General features: G+C 31.6%; 2 protein-coding genes across 4 annotated transcripts; both read right to left on the bottom strand.

Moving 5' to 3' along the window:
• Nucleotides 1–2,179: 2,179 nt before the first annotated feature.
• On the bottom strand, nucleotides 2,180–9,294 carry LOC107421329 (GATA transcription factor 24). 3 transcript variants are annotated; one of them, XR_003056393.3, is made up of 11 exons: nucleotides 8,654–9,292; nucleotides 7,545–7,631; nucleotides 7,326–7,459; nucleotides 6,055–6,165; nucleotides 5,815–5,929; nucleotides 4,970–5,029; nucleotides 4,363–4,428; nucleotides 4,203–4,274; nucleotides 3,696–3,814; nucleotides 3,047–3,124; nucleotides 2,653–2,715 (listed from the first exon to the last, which is right to left on the bottom strand). XR_003056393.3 is itself a non-coding variant. In XM_016030549.4 (10 exons), the coding sequence occupies exons 1-10, from the start codon at nucleotides 8,924–8,926 to the stop codon at nucleotides 2,650–2,652; spliced, it is 1,062 nt and encodes a 353-aa protein (XP_015886035.1). In that variant the 5' UTR covers nucleotides 8,927–9,284; the 3' UTR covers nucleotides 2,180–2,649. The 3 variants fall into 3 exon arrangements, 2 of the variants coding, with proteins under 2 accessions (XP_015886035.1, XP_015886036.1); XM_016030549.4 differs by lacking the exon at nucleotides 3,696–3,814 and having other exon boundaries at nucleotides 2,180–2,715; nucleotides 8,654–9,284; XM_016030550.4 differs by lacking the exons at nucleotides 3,696–3,814; nucleotides 4,203–4,274 and having other exon boundaries at nucleotides 2,180–2,715; nucleotides 4,321–4,428; nucleotides 8,654–9,294.
• A 2,084-nt stretch (nucleotides 9,295–11,378) lies between these two features.
• Nucleotides 11,379–14,816, bottom strand: LOC107421324 (uncharacterized). Its single transcript, XM_016030544.4, has 5 exons — nucleotides 14,501–14,816; nucleotides 14,204–14,230; nucleotides 13,914–14,036; nucleotides 13,139–13,403; nucleotides 11,379–12,571 (listed from the first exon to the last, which is right to left on the bottom strand). The coding sequence occupies exons 1-5, from the start codon at nucleotides 14,554–14,556 to the stop codon at nucleotides 11,771–11,773; spliced, it is 1,272 nt and encodes a 423-aa protein (XP_015886030.3). The 5' UTR covers nucleotides 14,557–14,816; the 3' UTR covers nucleotides 11,379–11,770.
• Nucleotides 14,817–15,457: the final 641 nt, after the last annotated feature.

A 15,457-nucleotide genomic window follows, 5' to 3' on the forward strand; every position in this document is an offset into this window, starting at 1 on the left:
AAATTAATTATTTTTACTCAATAAAACGTGGACATGAAAAATGTTTTCTAGGTCTCATATTTATGCCATTGCAAATGTTGTAGAATTGAATGTAATTAATTAATTCTGAATTAATTATTTAGTTAAATGCTATGATTATTTAAGAGATATGTGTTTAATTTATTTAGATAAATTAAAGTGATTAATATTAATTATTTAAAATTATTTTAATTAATTAAGATTATTTTATTTGATATAGTTTTCAAAATGACTAGTTTTAATAATTAATATTATCTAATCACATTTGAATTTTGGAATTCAAAATGATTAAATTTATCTTATCAGATATTATCTTTGCATTATGTTATTAGCTATGATCTTTTAATTAGTTAAAATGGTTTCAATTAATAAAGACAAAATTTTAAAATAAGAGAGGTTCAAATGAAGTTGGGAATTATCTTTGGTTTTATATTTATGACATAAAATAGCAAAAAATAAATAAATAAAAAAACAAAATAAAATAAAAAGAGAAAAAAAAAAAAAAAAAAAAAAAAAAAGAATGTAAAGGTTTTTTGTGTGTTGAGAACAAAAGTAGAAAAAGGAAAAATAGAGTAACCGAAAAAATTGATTATAACATTTCCATTGACCCGGATTCATCTGTTTATTGATAGGAGTTTGGGAAGATTTCTAGTCAAAAGAAAATATTCTTACTTTCTTCTAATAACTTCAAAGATATTTTTTCTTTTTAATTATTTTTTTTGTTATTAATACTATATACATTTATAACATATCTTCACTATAAAATTTATGAAATTCGTTGTTCCGCTAATCATTTGTTTGGATGCAACATTGAGTTGGGAAGCTCAGCCAGATAGTATGAACAACGAGTAAGGAGGATGGATTTTTGGGTTTCAAGAACCTCAGAAATTCCCTTGTCGCTTGGAGTGATAATATGAAAGCTCAAGAGATTGTGCCTTGAAATTTGATTGTGAGAATCAGTGCTCGTTTTGTAACGAGTTCGGTTTTAAATTGGACGAGATTTCATCACCCACATTTTTTAATTAACTATATAAACTTAATGAAAAACAAATTATATACAATTATATTAAAAACAAAAATAAAATAAAATAAAAAGACACCCAATGTGCTATCAAGCAAAACTTTGGCTATATGATTATGTCATGGTAAGTTCGTCTTCTTTCATATCTTAGGTGTTAATAACTGGATCGGCTTTGTTTTTATATTTCTTCAAGGAACATGTTTTTGCTTCTTCTTCTTCTTCTTCATTTTTTTTAATTAAATATTATAAATAAATAAGATTATATTTTTATTTTAGATTTGCTTATTTTATTAAATTTTTTTGTAAAGATATAATTTGATTTTATATGCTTGATTGATAACAGAATGCTGAGATTAAAAAAATTGAATATAATTTAAATATAGCTTTCAAAAAAAAAATACATATTATTATAAAATTTTTATTACAGATTTTGTATAATAATAATAATTTAGAAGGTGTATTCAATTAACTGTATAAAAGTATTTGAAATCTGAAATATTAAAGGATCATTAAATTTAAAATATTTTAAAAAATATTAAATTTTAATAGATTTGAAAAAATTTTAAAAGTGAAATTATAAATAAAAATACTAATCTATAATTCTATCTCCCCATCCCTACAATTTTATTAAATTCTTTACAATTTTATTAAATTCTTTACAAATTCTATTAAATTTATAAAATTTCACTACAATAATAAATTTTTTTAAAAAAATTTATTTTAAATTTATCAAATTTTAAATTGAATATACATATTTTCATCATTTCTCATTTAACATTTCTCGTTGTAATATTTTTCATAATTTAGATATCTCATTTAACATTTCTCATTGTGATATGTTTCATAATTTAGATGTCGTTCTAGGGTACCATGTCTAGTTTGACTCATCAGGAACCAAACAAAAAGTTAAGATCATCCGTTGGGTGGTTTACAATTGAAACATCGCCAAGTAGTATAAAGCTGGGCGATTAAAAATCTGTACATTCAAGGAAATCAGTATCTAGAGAAACACCAACTTTTTTTCTAATCAACTAATTATTATTATTGTCATTTTGTACCGGAGCATATCTTCTATTTGGATAACAATTAAATAAAGAAAGTTCAAGAGTCTTCGTTGACACTGCCTATGAGTCCTTCCTGTCCAATATTAAAATACAACAATTAGCTTTTAATAAAAACCAATTATACACTGTTGGGATGAGACAACGGTTTCTCTGTGATCAGAACATTCTAAGTACTTGATCAGCTATTCCATCCATTAGGAATGCAAGGAACCATTCAATAAAAATAAAAATGTAATTATACATTTTAGAATGGTCAATATCCCAACCATACTTCCTAAAACTTGTACACATACAAAATGGACCACCAGCATCGATATCGCCACGGATAATCACCAGGTAAGGTATGCTAAAAGCAAGCAGCGTGTCTCCTCCAGCGACAAATTATCATCGCTGCATTGGATCTGCCATAGTTGTTTGGTAGATACAACTCAAACTAAAGGTCCTTAATTTACAAGGCTCATTAACTTCAACCCTGTACATTGCAGGACACAGAGAAACTAAAGTGACATAACCCAACAACTACTCAAATCTCCTGGCATCAATCAGCTAATCAAAGTTAGCAGGGATGTCTATATCTGTATCTGAAGGATTAGCAAGCTCAACCAGAGGCTCCTGCAGGTCCCAAAACTTCAATATCAGAACTGTAATTATTTTTAGGAGAAACTGGAAATCAATCAAAGATGCTTTAACTGCTTTATCCAATATTCTCTTTGGAATCATTAAAAGAAAATATATACCCTAAAAGAAAAAACGCTTTGGATAAGTCCCGAAAGAATTAATGAGAGATAAAATATCTTGCATTGTGTAATCATCTTTGGAACTTAAATGTGAGAGTTATGCATGCTTCTGATGCAATATTATAGCACCAACATAGATGTCAAACCCCTATCAACAACAGTTACAGCATGTTATATGAATCAATTACAAAGGCTAGATATTTTACCTCCTCATCATTGGTTGAAGAATGCACAAGTCCGATTGGCATGGTGTTTGTAAGATCTTCAGCAGCTTCATGTAAATCCTGCATCACACATGTAAATGCAAGTCAATGGTAACAAATTAAATATATATATCAAAGAATATTTATTTATGAGAATTTTCAGGGATTCTTTGACACATTTTGTCTTTTATTATCTAAACATGGTAAATAGCCATTGTTTGTTCCAAACATACACAACACAAATATATATACAGGTATATATATATATATATATGTGTGTGTGTGTGTGTACACAGATTTGCTATGGTGGGCTCTTATCCCCCAGCATAATGTGGGCACACATCAGGCAACACAATTCCCTTCTTTAGCAAAAATTTTTATACACATATATAGCTATGAAACAAACGAAATAAATTTATTAAAGAATCCCAGCATGCAAGAATTCATAATACAATTAGTTTTTTTTAAAAAAAAAAAAAAAAAAAAAAAAAACAGTTAAGCAAATAACCATCTCAGTAAATCTAGTACATAAACAAAATATGACAAGTAAATAGTAGCCGAAAGACACTTGGACACTTTGAATTTGCACCAAGTTGTTTTAACCTGTGCTTTCAAAGGACTGACTGACTAGAAGAGCAGCTATGGCACTCACCAACCCTTCCTTACCACAAGGGTGGAGAAAGAACTTTGCCAGGAGCATTTTCAAAATCCACAAATTTCTCTAGCCCAAAAAATAAATATTCTACAACTGTAATCTGCAAATTCCATCTTCTGCGAAGATAACAAGAAAACGCTTACAAGATGCATTAAAATTAAACCAGATTGTTTATAATGTTACCAAGACAGAACTTCAAACATATAATAAAAACTGAGCTATTGGATGAGAGAAAAAATTGATAACCTAAACAAAAAGGTGTATCTTTCTATCACCAAGCTCACATTCCCAATCCTAATCATATCTGTTGACAAGCTCAAGTTGCTCGGCAACAAGAAAACATCAGTCAAAGCATCAATAGCTTTAACCTCATTCCATGTTAAACTAAACAATGCCTTTGGCAACCAATAAGTATATCCAGAAAAAAAGAACTCAAATAAGGTAATATGTAATGGAAAAGATCTCATCAAAAGGCTGGGGGCAACTATTGAATTGTAAACATACTTCCTCATCAGGGTTGACAGAAGGATCATTGGATCCTTCAGTAACTGTCTTAGAAGGATCTTCAGGAGTTCCCTGCATGCACCACAGATTTGATTAGAAAATGAAGCAAGCTTAGCACCTTATTTAAAAAGTGTCTGCTCATGTAACAGAGAAACAATACATGGCCATCCTGGTTGCCTGATAATTCTCCTTCTGCAATTGAAGGCTTGACATCGAGTGGAGTTTCCTACATGACCGATTCACATCATTATATCAAAGAAACAATCTTATAAAACAAAAGGTAGTAAATAACTGCTATTTTGAAGATAAATAGTATCAGCCAGATATATCTGATACACATAATTCAACTGCTATTTTGAAGATAAATAGTATCAGCCAGATATATCTGATACACATAATTCTTATTCCTTGTGATAAAGTTAAAACCACATTACCCATGGTAAGTCAGGACCCTCTACTAGAGCAGAGAACATATAAAAATCAGGTTAAACTAAAAAGCTTTTAGTTTCCCTGGCCCTACCCTTGAAGGAAAAAATATTCCTCATCCACACACTCAAAACACTGTACGCACACATTAAAAATAAAATCTTCAGACAGTTCTTTTACCGTATAGACAATGCATTCATTAAAAGTTAATACAAAAGTAGAAAGGAGGCCCACAAGTTTTACTCTCACAAAGTAAATGGTTTGGTTCACAGGCTATACAAAGATGCTGTTGACATAAAGGAAATGAAATACACATCTGAAAGACAAAATGTTGTACATACAGGTTCTATATGATCCATTGAAAGGTTTCTTCCTCCCTTACTGAGATCTCTCAATGTTCCCTGTATAATCAATAAACTGGTGAAGAAAAAAAGATGACTAATAGATTAAGAAAATAGTTATACAGAACTTAGCAACAACAAAAATATGGCTGAGTTAAATGCATGATTAAAATACATGCATTAGAATGGAAGACAAGTTGTGAGAGATATTTACTATTATAACAAGAAAAAATATTTAATATCGTAGAATAAGAGATAGTTATTATCATAGCCAGGATGACTAACAAAATGGGAAGAGTAGTAATTGGAAACTGAAAATGTCAAATCTACATATCACCTAACACCTGCATTTAATACCGGCAGCAATCAACATATCCACCACACGAGCAACTGAAACAGTGAATGCTATTGGATGAAGGACTTTTTGAGAACTATAAGACCTAAAAAGGAAAGCTTCCTGGTGGCTGAATACCTTCATTCCCCAAGAATTTCAGCAAAACACTTTATGGAACAACACACTGATAACAATATGCCTTTTCATATATTGGAAATGGTGCGTAAAGAGCCTGGGCTCCAAAGTAACTAAGTATAGTAAAGCAGAGTCAGTTAAGCTACCAAATTGCATTAACCATATCTATCTGACTACCACCTGCTATTACAACTCTATTGTGATGAGTAATTAAAGTCTATGTACTTGTGCATGCAATGCAAAATGAGATGGACAGAAGGGTTTTTAAACAAGATAACCAAGTTACATAAACTCTAAAGACTGATCAACTACTTGCTAATCAATGCTAAAAAAGCCTGACCATCACAAAGGCATATTAGTAAAACCACAAACAAACCTTATTTGCCCACATAAGACCACATGCATTACACAAAGTTCTTGGTCCAGCTGGCCCCCGCCGCATTGCAGGAGTATTATTTTCACTAACACCACAGTGTTGACATTTTCGCAAACTGGAAAACATAGCACGAAAGGCAAAGAAAATTAAATTATATTACACAGAAACCTAAAATTTCTTAATTAAAATAAATTGTAATCCAAAGGCTGAAATCAAAACCATATTGCACTTCTAACTCACACAGTTTCGGGACGAGGAGTGCCATTTTGAAGGCAACTCTTTGCTGAATCCCAACTTGAAGTCCCTGAACTTTCTTTCAGAGAGGCAAACTGCCCATTCTTACGGTGCATCCTATAAAGGCAAAACAAAAGCAATGATGCCACGTTCAGCTTTTTGGCAACAACAAGAATATAGACAGCATTTTTGGATTTTTGGCATTGCAACTCTAATGACTTCAAACTAGGACTTTTAAGTGACAAAAGCTCACTCTCTATTTATAGCTTCTAACTCAATCCTAACAAAAATGAAACTTAACTTTATGACATCACCTTATGTTTAGAAATATTTTTTCCATCATACACTTAAGATATGCAGAAGTTTCCTACAGGAAATAAATTTAATTTAAAAAAAAAAAAAAAAAAAAAAAAAAGGTGCCCTTGGTACGTTCCCCTTAAGTACAAGGAAAAAGCAAGAATTCCATAGTCTTAACCCGCATTTGCTTTTGGGATTTATCTAGGAAAAAAACTTCAAATGACAAAAACACAGAGAGACATCCATGTGAACATATGAAATGCAGCACACACCAAAACCCAAATGAGAAAGAAAAAAGAAAAATGTGTCATCAACGTTGTATATTCAGGTATGCCATTAATTCCATTAAGAAAAATTTGTAGTAATGTGGATACCATCATATGAGTGCATCAAAATCAAATTAACAATAGTCCTAATAATCAGTTATAAAATTACACGGAGTAAAAATTCAATGGTATAAAATCTTCGATATCATGTAGCTACCTAAACATGTTTCTCCAAGGGTAAGAACCAAAAATAGAAAATTAGTTCAGTTCCGCAAGGTAATCAAAACATTAAAGATTGTAGAGATGATTTGCCAGCAACCACCATAAGGAATAAATACATGCATAAAAAATTTCAAGAATGAAAACAATGCATGCTATAGTTCTGATACACTAATACTATGTGTTCATTATGTCAAGCTGAAACTCTAATTTTATGTCAGGAAAAAGATGGATTCCAGAAACAACAAGGTTACATTCAAACAGTTGACCCAACTGAAGAACATAAGTTGGCTGATCTAGTCAGATGCATACCGATCCCCAGTTATGTTAAATTCTAATTACAGGTTAAATTTTAATTAATTAAGATATTCACGCACCCAACCTCATTCAATAACTTAACATCCAAAACTATTTAAAACAATCAAACTTAAAAAGCATTAATTTTTATTAATATTATTATTATTATTTTTCCTTTCAAAGTTAAATTTACCATACCTCTGGGCAACCTCCTTACGTACAGTATACCTAATTTTCTTGTCAAAACATCTCTCCTTCCGTTTTTCACGGAACCTAACCAGGGAAGCTATTCTTCGTGAGAGATTTGAGCGCTTTGGAGTATCACCTACAACCTAGAGATTGTAGCAGATAACACAGTTAGATAAGCACAGAAGATATGCTGTTAACTGGAATCAATAATTGTCACATGTTCATTACCCTATTCTGATCATAAGGTACTTCAATGGTAGTGGGTACACCAGTTGGTATGTCACGTCCTCCCAGAAGCAAGAGCACTGCTTGCACCTGTTGTGTATAATCAAGAAGAAAAAAAGGAAGGAAAAGGTAACAGAAAGAGGAAAAAAATAAAAGAATTCCTTCAGATACTCTAATCTAGCAAACCTACCAAAAGAAGAAGGCTAGAAGTCAACTAAACTATCCAATTTAAAATCGGTTGTAACAATCTGACTGATTATAGTGTCCAATTAGTATAATGAAGCAACCAATGGAATCCAAGTACCACAAAAATAAAAATGGAATTAAAAACTAAATTATGCATTAGTTGCTTGCAAAATGCTTTAAAAAAAGAACCGAAAGGAACACAGATAACAATTGCATTCCCAAAATGCAAAATTTCAACCTCATATTGCTTCACAAATGAGTAGTTAAAAAATACAGTTATCCACACTTTACAAGCAGATGAAAACACAGAATAAATTACATAATCCATGAACAGAGACAGAATACAATTCAAAATTCATTACCAATAAATTACATAATCCATGAACAGAGACAGAATACAATTCAAAATTCATTACCCAACGCATAGTAACAAATTAGTGATACTATTTACTATAGTGAAATCAGTATGAATATGCCAAAAAGTCATAAGCTCTTAAAAAGGTGATTAAACACTCCCAACCCAAAAATAAAATAAAATAAAATTTTATATAAACAGAAAATTCCCAAACAAAACTTTGAAAAAATTAAAATCCACAAAATCATATTCTTTTTAAAATTTTTCTTATTTTTTGTGGATAAGCAGAATTCCAGTAACAATAATCAAACCAAAATCCGAATGAAGAAAGTAAAAGAAAATTTCTTTAAGTTCCCTCCAAAATATACTATCCTGCGCACACCCATGAGCACCTACGAAGAAAGGAAAATTCAATTCAACCAATAATTATTTTGATTGATTTCAGTTTCGATGTTTAGCATAATCAATGAAAACCAATTACTTTAATTACACACACAAACACACACACGCATATTTATTACTCAATTAACCACAGAATTTATCAGTATTCACAGACACAGAGACAGAGTACCTTCTCAGGCGTAACAGCAGGGAACACATACACCTCCCCTTCAAAAGAAAGAGTGAGCTCACTAGTCCTCGAAGCCATAACCATTGCTCCATGTTCAATAACATTCGCCGAATTTATACGATTCTCTTCCACCTCATCCATTCCATCATCACCATCATTTCCACCACCACCTCCTTCTTCATATTCACCATCATCGTCTTCGATAGGTATAGGACCCCGCAAGTGTTCCTCGAATGGTCGCGCTTGCAAAGGCTGTGGATTAGCAGCCGCCATAGATGATACCTCCTTCGAAACCCTAAACCCACCAACTTTACCGAAACGCTAAGCTGCAAACCTGTTCCATCGGAGGAAAAAAGGAAGATCTTTTTTTTATTATTATTTTTCTTCTCTATAACACAAAATTATCGAAAAACCTAACCCTAATTACTGAATTTTTCGAGCTCGAAGAAGCTTCGAAACTGAACCAGGAAAAAAAAAAAAAATTTAAAAAAAAAAAGGATAAACAAGCTTTAACCCTAAAAATAGCTAAGATTTGCAGGGTGTGCCCCTGTGTTTCCTTGGAAAGCCTCAAATTGGGTAAATTTCACTTTCAATTTTATTTTTCTTTTTTTTTATAATTTTTTTTAAATGTTCTTTTTTTTTTTTTTTATTCTTTCTATTTTCGTTGAAGAAAATTGCAAAAAGAATGTGCAGGCCCATCCAGAATTTCTATAAATTTTTTTTATTTTTTTTTTTGTGGGAAATGTTGGTTGTTTTAATGTCAACGCTTGAATTTTGTCTGAGGAGTTTCTGGACCGTCCGATTATTGATGGAGGGATGATGATGATGGGATGTGGGACCCCTTATTCACATGGAGTGTGTTTGTTGGGGAGGGTGATTCATAATTGGAAACCGTGTGCTTGTGGAGCCCACCTGGAAGTGAAGGTTTTTAATACGATTGTGATCTGACGGTCAGGAAATAAAGGTATGAATTTTCTTTTTACTGGGAATTACTAAAATAGGAATATGTTTTGGATTTTTTTTTTAATTTTTAAATTTATTTTTTTTGGCCGAATTTTTTTTTTTTTTTTTTTTTATGAGTGTGTGTTTTGGTGCCTGTCCATTTAAAGAAATGGGGGAATGATGGTATTTTGGATAGGAATTTGAAATGGTGACTAATTTTGGCATTAAATCTATAATCGGATAATACTTTGTGGTTGATTGCATACCTTTTGGAATACATTGCGGACTGGTATGTCTTTGCACAAAGCTTGGAGCTTTTTTTAACATATAACAATGCACATATGTCCACGTGTCCTCAATTATTTATTTATTCATTTCGCCTATAAATATAACAAAAAAAATTTTAGTTCTGATATATTTAATTTAACATGGTATACAAAAAACAATAAAAATGTTTGCAAATTTTTATATTTTTTTAATTTTCAAATATGTACTTGAATGCCTGAAAAAACCGAACAATAAAATGAGTCACATAAACAGCAAATATTGCAAGAATTGAATAATAATAATAATAAAGCTAGTTTGTTGAGTGGAACACACAAGTGTTTGGGAAAATTCTCTCTACGACTTGGAACCAATTTTTTTTTTTTTTTTTTGGGCGATTCCCATGTAATTTGACTCCATAACATTTAGGCAGTGGCATAGCCACACTTTGGCATGGGAGCCATTGTATTTTTTATATTTTAGAAAATTAAGGGAGAAAATTATTTATATTAATATTTGGTCCCCTAATTAAAATATTAATTTGTCTAAATACATTATCATTATTTTCTATAAGAATTTATTATTCTAAATTGTAAACTACATTAATTAAAAATAAAACATTATTTAAATTATTGACTTAATTAATTTAATTTTAGTGTAGTTATTAATATGCAATGTTATATGCACGATTTAATCTACAAACATATCTATTAAAAGTACACCATATTAATATTTGATTGGTTAACAAATAAACATATTATATAAATAGATAAATAAAATTTTCCCCAAAAAAAAAGATAAATAAAAATTTAAAATAATAAATATTTAAATATAAACAAATCAAATAATAACACATATATCCATATTTACTCGTATTAAATATGTTGTAAATATGTTAGTAAAATGGTATCTGTAGCATCATTATATTATTGTTTTGTTGGAAGTTGCTATTACATAGCAGTTGGTACTGTTTGCATAGGCTTACATTAAAGTGGTCCTTACTTTGATTTTTGGCCGTCAGTATGTACCATATCTATTGAATCCATTGCTGTCGAACTCCGTTTTCTGCATTCACTTAGAATTTTCTAGTAATTACCACCACTAATAAGCTATTTCACTTAACAGACTACATCAAAATCTCCTCATCATACAATTTGGCATCACAAAAAATAAATAAATAAAAATAAAAAATGTTAATTTTAATACAAGAGTGCATTCATCAAGAGAAATTATATTTCACATTCTATATATAAGATCTAGACCAGATTGTAAATTACATTGTTAATAATACATATATATAAAAAAAAAAAAAAAAAAAAAAAAAGGGCCCCTCTAAAATAAGACGCCATGTAGTTTTTTCCTGATGCCATATGACAACAAAAAACAAAGTAAAACTGAATAAGTAACTGAATACAAGATAAGCAAAAGAGAGCTACTCTGAGAATAACTAATCTGGCGTGTCATTGTTTTGTAAGATAGGATATATACAAGTACAGAATAGAAAAGAGATGCCTACTTAAAATCTCATAAATCAAATTCAAGCACTACATATCCTGGAGAACAAAAATCCAGCTGCATGTTAGAAATGAGAAATATGAGAATGCAGAAACCTGATTCGGTAGCTTTGTTCGTTTCAACTGGGTTACTACAGACAAGATGCCAAGGGTCTAATGAATAGTTACCTCATCTCTCTTTAACAAAAGGCAAGTTCCTACTACTGACTCTGCCCCAACCACCTGTAACAAAGCAGAACCATAATAGTCTTGCAACATTGTCTACCAGCTTCGTCATGTTTGGATACTTAGGAGAAAAACCATCCCATGCTATCAAGAATTATTAATGTAACATATTTTAATCTCTTTTCATCCTCCCCTCCCCCCGCAAACAGTGTGATTGTAGTCTCTCATGCAACTAGGAGTTAGAAGTACCCCTTAAATAAATCGTGCCTTGAGCATCAGCCTTGATAATACTCCGTAATGTTGGTGGAAAATTGACTGGTGAAAGTACAACATCATTTCCCAAAATAACCATCTTTGCAAGATAATCAGCTGCTCTATTAGTTTCTCGCCACGAGTGAGTTATCTCATAGTCATCAAAATTCTTAAGAAGTTCCCAAATCTTATTCAAACAGGTATCTGCTTTCTGATTATAAGACTGCTCATTATTAATGGTTTTCACAGCACTCATAGAATCAGACTCAACCCAAATATATTTAATCCCAAGACCCAGAGCAAGAACTAGGCCTCTCCATATAGCCCCGAGTTCGATTGAGAAAATATCATCTCTAGGAGCTTTAGAGACGAAAGCACATAACGGTTCACCCTCGAAATCACGAAGCAAACCTCCAAAACTAGCATTTTCTCGATCCAAAGATCCATCGGTATTTAATTTTTTCCATCCAGGATCTGGCTTTCTCCATCTACAGAATCTAATTGATCTAAGACTGCAAGCAAATTGGTTAAGCAAAATTATCCCATTGGGTCTCTTCGTCACTAAAGAGGACTTGTATCCATTCTTTTTGGCCTTTTTGTAGGCTTTTAACTCTTCTACTTTGGCTCTGTGTTTAGTCCCCTTAACATGTATAGACAAACATGTTTTACTGGTAGTGCTTACCAGACAAAGAGCACAACACCATTCCTTCTGAATATTTTTTGCACTTACAGGACAAATAAACTCCCTTAATGTTGTTTCATAAGCACATTCAGAGTTTCCCTGCAACCATAGAAGATGAAAGCATTTTCCTCATCAAGTGTCCTCTTAACCCGATTTATTTAAAATAAATAATGAAATTTAGAAGAGAGGGGGGGGGGGGGGGGGCGGGGGGGTTAAGGTCCACAACTTTTCGAGCATGCAAGATGTTAATTGTGTATGAAATTATAGAAAGCTGCTGGTCAAAAATGGAGAGATCTACTTATAGTCTTCTCCAATCGTCGCTTTGCAATCAATTTGGCCCAACATTTTGGTACAACACAGAGTGACAATCTCATGCAGTGGCCTATGCTTAATCATGTCCTAGGTACATATTCCCAAGAACATAATACTTGTACTCCTCTTAAGGTAAAAATTAAAACAATATATGAAAGACACTGATAAAGTAAATTGTAGTAAAAACAGATTAAAGTCCTAATTGCACCAATAGTCGGAAAACTTATGGGAATTCAAGCCCTTGATGTGCTAGGATTATTAGTTTCCTATATAAATCAGCCCCACTGCTTAAGAAATACATATTAGCCTGTAAAAGATCAGTACACAGATAGGCAGACAAGAATAAAAGCCCACCTGATATAAGATGTGTCTCTCTGGTTCATCTTCAACCTCAAAAATGTTCTTTGCAACCACATTAACCAAGTCTTCCTTTTCACTTGCAATTAAATTTTCTCCCCTTGGGATAGAGTCAACAGAAAAGATGTTCCATTTCCATACAAGTGGACTTTCAGAAATATGGGACCTAATAAATTGCCTGTAGACATAAAAAGCACCACTGAAGCATGGTATCACTAGCAAAACAGTGATGACACCCTTTGTGTAAGGCCAGAAAGGAAACCTGACATCCAAAACAATTTCAAGGATTAGTAGCGAATATGTAAATATAAACAGCAAATCAAAATGAATTCTACACAATGAACACCCAGGGCGATGAAATCACAACATAAAGCATACACAGTACATAAAATCGATCCATCAATATGTAGAAATACAGAACTCCTCTCTTTGTTCCAACCCAAGACAACATCAAATGGGTAAATGTTGTTACACTTACAATAGCGATTAAGAAATTCCTTATATTAAACAAAAAGTAGGTTATACTTGCAATGAACCCTAGACACATTTCAATTAAATATGAAATTTAATGACCAACCTAATCCAATATAACGGAGCAAATTATAACGACAAAAGCATCAAGTGCTATACAAGAACATTTGAATACAAGCTACTGATCCATTTGTCATTTTTGCACAATAAATTTCATCTTCATGAGTAAACAAAATTATTTAATGCAACCAGCATTCAGAAAATATTTCAGATTAACAAAAATTGTAGATATGCATTTTACCATTTCAAAAGATTTGCAAGGGCAGACTCTAAGATTTTAACCAAAGCAAACAGAACCCAGAAAGAAAGACATTGCTGATTTTTGGATTCTGAATCAGTTTCTATTGCTCGAACAGAAGCAAACCTGTAAATAAGATATTAATATTGAAGACAGAATTTTCTGCTGTCAGTTCTATGGTCACGAAAGCAAAAAGAAAATTGTAGGAAACAATAATTCCACAAAACGAAATAGTAATCCCAGAAATAGAAAATATAATTATTAGAAGAACCATGAAAGGAAAAACCACTTACAGAGGAAAGACCAGAGTAAAGGAAGGCCTGCACATCAAAAACAAAAAAGAAAGAGAGAGAGAGAGAGAGAGAGAGAGAGAGAGAACTGAGTAAAGAGTAGAACCCACAATCAAACAAAAATAATCATAGGGAAAACAGAAAACAAAAACAAAAGCGTGAAAATGTCTTCGTTTATTTTTTTTAATGAATAAATGAAATAAAACACAAAACCCTTGAACGTCCATGCTTCAGAATTCAGATCAGCTAAGAAAAACTCCGAAAAAAACAAAAAATAAAAAACAAAGATGATCCTATTACCAGGAAAGAACATCGAACAATTTAGCAAAAAGCTCAAGAAATGCTCCCCAACCCATTACTTGAATGTGCAATATCTTCCTCTTCGAGCCCTCTATCTCTAGCAGTCTTTCAGACAAGACACTATCTGAACAGGATTACCATACACATATATATACTATACATGTTTTGTCTTTCATTCCTTGTCTGGGTTAAAGCGATCTAGAAAAAGGGCTTCGAGGAAGCAGTGTAAGGGAAGACCAAAGAGTCAATGTTTAAACTAGTAAAGATGCGGTATGTACGACCGTTGGTATTTTCAGTTTATTGCTCGACTAAAATGCTTTATACGTCGTTCTTTTGAAAATACCAACGAGCCTTTTTTCTATTTTTATTATTTTTAAATGGTAAACCAACAAGCTTATTTATTAATATAAAATATTTTTAATGAAAAATGACGAACAAAAATAAATAAATAAACATTTTGTGAGAAAATAAATAAATTATCATAAAAAATGAAAAACAAAATAAAAAGTCATTTTTAAACACCTTTACCAAATGGTTTGGCATCAGGGCGTTTCATGACTTGTCTGCTTCTAGATATCATTGGCTTCTCAGATGAGTTCGGAATTTCCCATTTTTTAATGTTTCTTTTTCATTAGGCAACCGTAGTATTGATGTGTCGGCGAAAATGAAAAGAGAATTTTTATTTATTATTTATTATTATTATTTTGAACATTTCCTATTTTTTTGGCTGGGTTCAAGTAATAAAAAAAGTAAGCGCATATTTTCGACCTGATTACCGACCAACTAATAGGAGCAGAATTGATGTAAAGATGACCATAATGGTTTGCCTTAGTGGCCCAATAAAAAATTTATATATAAAGTATACAACCAAGTTAACGTCAAATCAATCAAATTTTATTTATCCAACATTAGATTTTTATAGTGTTATTTAATAATATTATTTATTTTTAGTTTTTA

Source organism: Ziziphus jujuba, chromosome 5, assembly GCF_031755915.1.
Source record: "Ziziphus jujuba cultivar Dongzao chromosome 5, ASM3175591v1".
Classification (NCBI taxonomy): domain Eukaryota; kingdom Viridiplantae; phylum Streptophyta; class Magnoliopsida; order Rosales; family Rhamnaceae; genus Ziziphus; species Ziziphus jujuba.

What these genes read in the sequence shown, in the direction of transcription:
- LOC107421329 (XM_016030549.4), bottom strand. Translation starts at nt 8,926, where the DNA reads ATGGCGGCTGCTAATCCACAGCCTTTGCAAGCGCGACCATTCGAGGAA. An exon ending in CAGGCAACCAGGATGGCCAT is followed by an intron (nt 4,275 to 4,362) that starts GTATTGTTTCTC and finishes TGGTGCATGCAG; the next exon opens with GGAACTCCTGAAGATCCTTC. An exon ending in CTGTCAACCCTGATGAGGAA is followed by an intron (nt 3,125 to 4,202) that starts GTATGTTTACAA and finishes TGTGTGATGCAG; the next exon opens with GATTTACATGAAGCTGCTGA.
- LOC107421324 (XM_016030544.4), bottom strand. Translation starts at nt 14,556, where the DNA reads ATGGGTTGGGGAGCATTTCTTGAGCTTTTTGCTAAATTGTTCGATGTT. An exon ending in TTTACTCTGGTCTTTCCTCT is followed by an intron (nt 14,037 to 14,203) that starts GTAAGTGGTTTT and finishes TCTTATTTACAG; the next exon opens with GTTTGCTTCTGTTCGAGCAA. An exon ending in AGAGACACATCTTATATCAG is followed by an intron (nt 12,572 to 13,138) that starts GTGGGCTTTTAT and finishes CTATGGTTGCAG; the next exon opens with GGAAACTCTGAATGTGCTTA.